The following is a 5000-nucleotide window of genomic DNA, read 5'->3' on the forward strand; positions in this document are numbered from 1 at the left end:
TCATGCCTGCATTTGTGTGTGTGGGTTGGTGTCTGTGGCATTCTTTGAATGGCATCAGAGAGGCACCAGGTCTTCCTCTTCACCAGTCTCTCTCTCCCTCTTTATCTCAGTGTCTCTCTGTCCCTCCCTCTCCCCATCTCTCCGCCGTGCTCTCTCTGCCAGGTTGGCAGATAGCATGGCTGCCGTCCAGCCGGCTCAGCGGGCCTCAGTGTGCTATTGTGTGTTTGATGCTGTCATCAGACGGAGTGGGTGGATCAGAGAATGGGACAACAATAGGAATCACTCACACCAATTCAGACCGCGCGCACGTGTGTTTCTGTGCGTGTGTGTGTGTGTGTGTGTGTGTGTGTGTGTGTGTGTGTGTGTGTGTGTGTGTGTGTGTGTGTGTGTGTGTGTGTGTGTGTGTGTGTTTGTGTACAAAAAGGGTGTGCATGCACAACACATGTACACACATATGCAAATGACACACACACACACAGGGCGGGGCGGGCTGGCTCGGCACACAGGGCGCTGAATATCACTTGAGGAGACTGTCGTTTCCTCTTCCCACACATCTGCTTTATTCTATTAAATAATTACAATCCCATTCTACTCTGCTACTGTGGTTGTTTTCTGCTCCATCCCCTTCCTTTTCTGCCCCTCTCTGAGGGGTGGCACAGAGAACAGACCATGGGAGTGTCAGTCAGATCCAGCAGGCCTGGGGGAAGGGGGGTGTTTGGGTGGGGGTGGTGGGCATGGTATTTTGTTGGCCAGGCTATGTATGTGGCGTGCTATAGGGACCCCAGGCGTAGCCCGCTGCGGTCCTCTGTATGTGGGCATGACTCATGTGCACACGTGCCGAAGCTGCTCCACTGGAAAGGGCCGGCGCATGGCGCTCTACGCGGACCACGCTGCAGCCAGCGCTATGTACGACTCGCCTGGATCAGTGTGGTCCACCGCAGGCCTGCACATGCCGCAGTACTCCTTTGAAGACCTTCCGTTGCTGTTTTAGGTAATCGATATAATGATAGCCTTTTGGTCATGAGTTAGACTGCATTCTTGGTCTCGATTTGGTCTCTTGACCCCCCCCCCCCCCCCCCCCTCTTGAATTAACCAATGACTCAATGAGGACTTGGACTCGACCGAGGTGGCCTCGACTACAGCCCTGCACTCTATATAAGGGTCCTGTTTTGACAGCATCCACCCAGATGTGTGATGCATAGATCAGCTTACCACACCTGCTGGTAAAATAGGGGCCAGCTATAGAGTTTGAACACTTCACATTGAATAGGGCTTCAGCGACACGATAAAGAGTCACCCAAGCCAGGTCACATCCTTAGTAATGTGTTGAGTAGAAACAGGAAGCTAACATGTAACCCCCCCACCCATTGTGTGTGAAGGTGAAGGTCGCGTTGCGGCGGAGGGTCTGTGTCACGGTAACGTTTATAGTGATGGATGAGCTCCGGTGAGCGCTGAGCACTGACCCGTGCCTGAGTGTCTTTGTGTGTGTGTGTGTGTGTGTGTGTGTGTGTGTGTGTGTGTGTGTGTGTGTGTGTGTGTGTGTGTGTGTGTGTGTGTGTGTGTGTGTGTGTGTGTGTGTGTGTGTGTGTGTGCGCGCATGTACACTTCCCCTAACTGAAAAGAGACAGCACTGAGGTTAGTTCCAATAAAACTGATTTTAGATTACCTGTGTGTGTGTGTGTGTGTGTGTGTGTGTGTGTGTGTGTGTGTGTGTGTGTGTGTGTGTGTGTGTGTGTGTGTGTGTGTGTGTGTGTGTGTGTGTACACTTCCCCTCACTGAGAAGAGAGAGCACAGAGGTTCGTTAAAAAGGACACTGGAAGAGACCTGAGATAACCTGAACGGTGGTTGTGTGTGTGTAACAAGACATGTTTATATGTTTGTAGTGTTTAGTATATGTCTGTAGGAGAATATACAGTATGTACATGCAAAACATAGATGACTTCATATACGTACAATCAAGTCAAGTCAACCATATTTGTGTAGCCCTGTCTTAAAGGGCTTCACAGGGCTGGGTAAAAAAATCGATTCATCAATGCACTGTTATTTATTTGTTCTCGATTCAATTTCAATTCAGATTTTTTTTTACATCGATTATTTCCATAATTTTTTTTTATAAAGAAGCATACTCAGTCATTGTAATCTAGAAGCGAGTTTGCCTAAATGTACATGCCCTTTTACATTTGTCCATGTTATGATTATTACTTTTATTCTGCAAGTTTAGCTCAGGAACTATACTATACAACAGCCCTCGTCCCCCCCCCGTTCACAAAAAGCCTTGAGAAGGACCACATAAGAGGGACCTTCTGACGAAACGCAGGTTAAGTCAAACTGAGTTATTAGAAGATAGTGGCTTAGCAAAATCAATCAGGGCTCTGGGCTAGTCTGTGTCTCTCCAAGTCACTAAGTATTCCCCTCCACGTCCACTGCAGAGAGCAGGGACTGTGGGCAGCGGCCCAGCCTGTGCCTGGATGAGTGTTGACACCCCCTTATCTATGCAGCCATCTCCTCCTCTTCCACTCCCAGCTCCCCAGTCCCTGGAGCTATGGCGAACGCTTGTAAATGTGGCCTTTTTGTGATGTGTATTTACATATTTGGTAGACACTTGGTGTCCGGCTGTCTGTGCGCCTCTTTGCCGGTACGTGCATTTTTGTATTTTTTGTCACTGTGATATGGTGTTGTGTGTGAGTGTTTGTGTGTACGTTGTTATGTTGTTGCGTCGAAGGGTTTGCATCCACGACGTGTGTTCTTTTTCGAGAGCTGCCCACCACAACAACAGTGTGCGGAATTTGCAAATCATTAAAATATAACAGGGTTGATCTTAATTGTCGGGCGATTCTGTGAAAAGTAATTTCTAGCTCGCACGCTTAATTATGTTCGTGTGAACACAAATGGTCAGACCGGAGCAACAAGGGTTTGACTAATGACTGGAACGCAATCAGTCAAGCACGATAGTACACGTGAGATTCATATAGACTCAAAACGTCACCTTACTACGCCAGTACATAGAGAAGATCTTCGTAGCAACCTGGCGACGTAAATGTAGTCCCATGTGAGTCCTGTGAGCCAGACCACCTTATAGACTAATTGAGGTTTGCAGAGTACATACTGCACATTTATACACACCTTTATAGACCATCTGAGATTTACCCAATGCATACCTCGCATATGTACACACCTTTATAGACTAACTGAGATTTAACAAATACATTTGGCAAATATAAACACAGCTTTAAATGCCTACCTCAGATTTAAAGAATAAATACTGCACATATAAACACAATTCGTTAGGTCAATCTTGTTGTAACTAAGTTATTCGATGCTTCTTCCGCTTATTTCACATGTATTTCTAAGCTAGTGCCACCGTGTCAGTGGACCTGCAGATGTGAGCATGCCAACGCCAGAGTACTAGTAGTAACACAACTTGAAGGTTTTCTTATTGTTTTGCAATAGGAATGGGAGATCTTTCTTTCTGTTATCTTGTTTACCACCAGTGTATCATGAGTAAACGTGGTAATCTAAGCCTACGGTACACTGGCCGGCTGATAAAGAGTTGATCGGTGATGAACACGGTGATGAGACTCCTGCTGTGCTATTATCTCAAAGTGAGGGAAACCTCTCACCAACCTCTTACCTGCCCCTTCATGGCCTGTATCTGAAATACACTCTAGGTATTATGTAAATGCCACAAAGAGTAACAGCATTAAATGGCACATTTGAAGACATTATCGTGGAAAAGGTACCACGATCAATGCTGGTTTAGGTTGAATTGAATCTGGTTGCAAAAATGAATGCATGTCACTTCTAAGTGCATTGGATTTGTTGAACACACACACACACACACACACACACACACACACACACACACACACACACACACACACACACACACACACACACACACACACACACACACACACACACACACACACACACACACACACACATACCGTCAGACTGGAGGCTGGGGGCCCATCTGGGGTCCAGCAGCTACAGCAGACCTGGACTCAGATGCTGCAGCATGGTGGGGAGGGGACAAGCTCCTATGAATATGATTATCACCTGCTCTCAATACGCCCACATGTGTATACACACTTGTACTCATGCATGTATGGGCAAAGACAAATACACACGCACACATACACACAAACACACTCACTCACACACACACACACACATTTGTGCACACACACATGAGGACGCCTACTGCATTGGCATGAAGCAGGGGCGGGGTGTTACCAGGGTGACATTGTCATGGCGACTGGGTCTCAGCTGTCTGTCATCTGTTGTGATACCAGCTGTTCTCAGCTTCACTGTGTGTGTGTTTGTGTGTGTGTGTGTGTGTGCGTGTGTGCGTGTGTGTGTGTGTGTGTGTGCGTGTGTGTGTGTGTGTGTGTGAGTATAATCACTTGTGTAATATATCAACCATATTGAAAAGGGCCTTTTGTTATTATTATTGTTATTATTATCATTATTATTATTATTATTATTATTATTAATAATAATAATAATAATAAAACCACATAATAATGGGATTTCATTATTGAGAACAGAAGATTGGCCGCAATTATATTGTTCAGTAGGCAACTGATAACTGATATCCGGACCAGGACATCCTCTTCCGTGCGGGGGTCTTTGTTTCCGATATGTTTTGTCGGTGTTTCAGGCTCGATAGCTGATACCGAGATTGTCCCTCTCCACACAAGTTTCTGACCTGCCTCCAATGTGCTCAAACGTGAAACCTGCATGCTCAAACCTGAATGGTCAATACTACTAAGACTAAAATTGAACTACAAGCAAATACCGTAGCGCTTCCGAATACAAAAACATTGTCTTGTCTGCATTCATAAGCAGATATACGTTAATAGTTAATTATTCTGTTGGTAAAACCAAATGCTAGAACAGGCATTTGCCGTAAGATTCTCTCTTTATCAACATTAAACCATTAAAACTACACATAAGAGCTACTGTACTTTAAATATGAAGTCTATAAAGGATGGTCA

At 45.6% G+C, this 5000-nt stretch overlaps 1 protein-coding gene across 1 annotated transcript in view; it reads left to right on the forward strand.

The window, feature by feature from the left end:
• LOC130374961 (syntaxin-binding protein 5-like) overlaps positions 1-5000 on the forward strand; it is a 67974-nt gene that overhangs the window by 24882 nt on the left and 38092 nt on the right. Inside the window, exons 3-4 of the mRNA XM_056581941.1 lie at positions 163-208; positions 844-957. Coding sequence (XP_056437916.1) covers positions 163-208; positions 844-957 — 160 coding nt within the window. The remainder of the gene's footprint in view (positions 1-162; positions 209-843; positions 958-5000) is intronic.

This window comes from Gadus chalcogrammus, chromosome 21, assembly GCF_026213295.1.
Source record: "Gadus chalcogrammus isolate NIFS_2021 chromosome 21, NIFS_Gcha_1.0, whole genome shotgun sequence".
NCBI classification, from domain to species: domain Eukaryota; kingdom Metazoa; phylum Chordata; class Actinopteri; order Gadiformes; family Gadidae; genus Gadus; species Gadus chalcogrammus.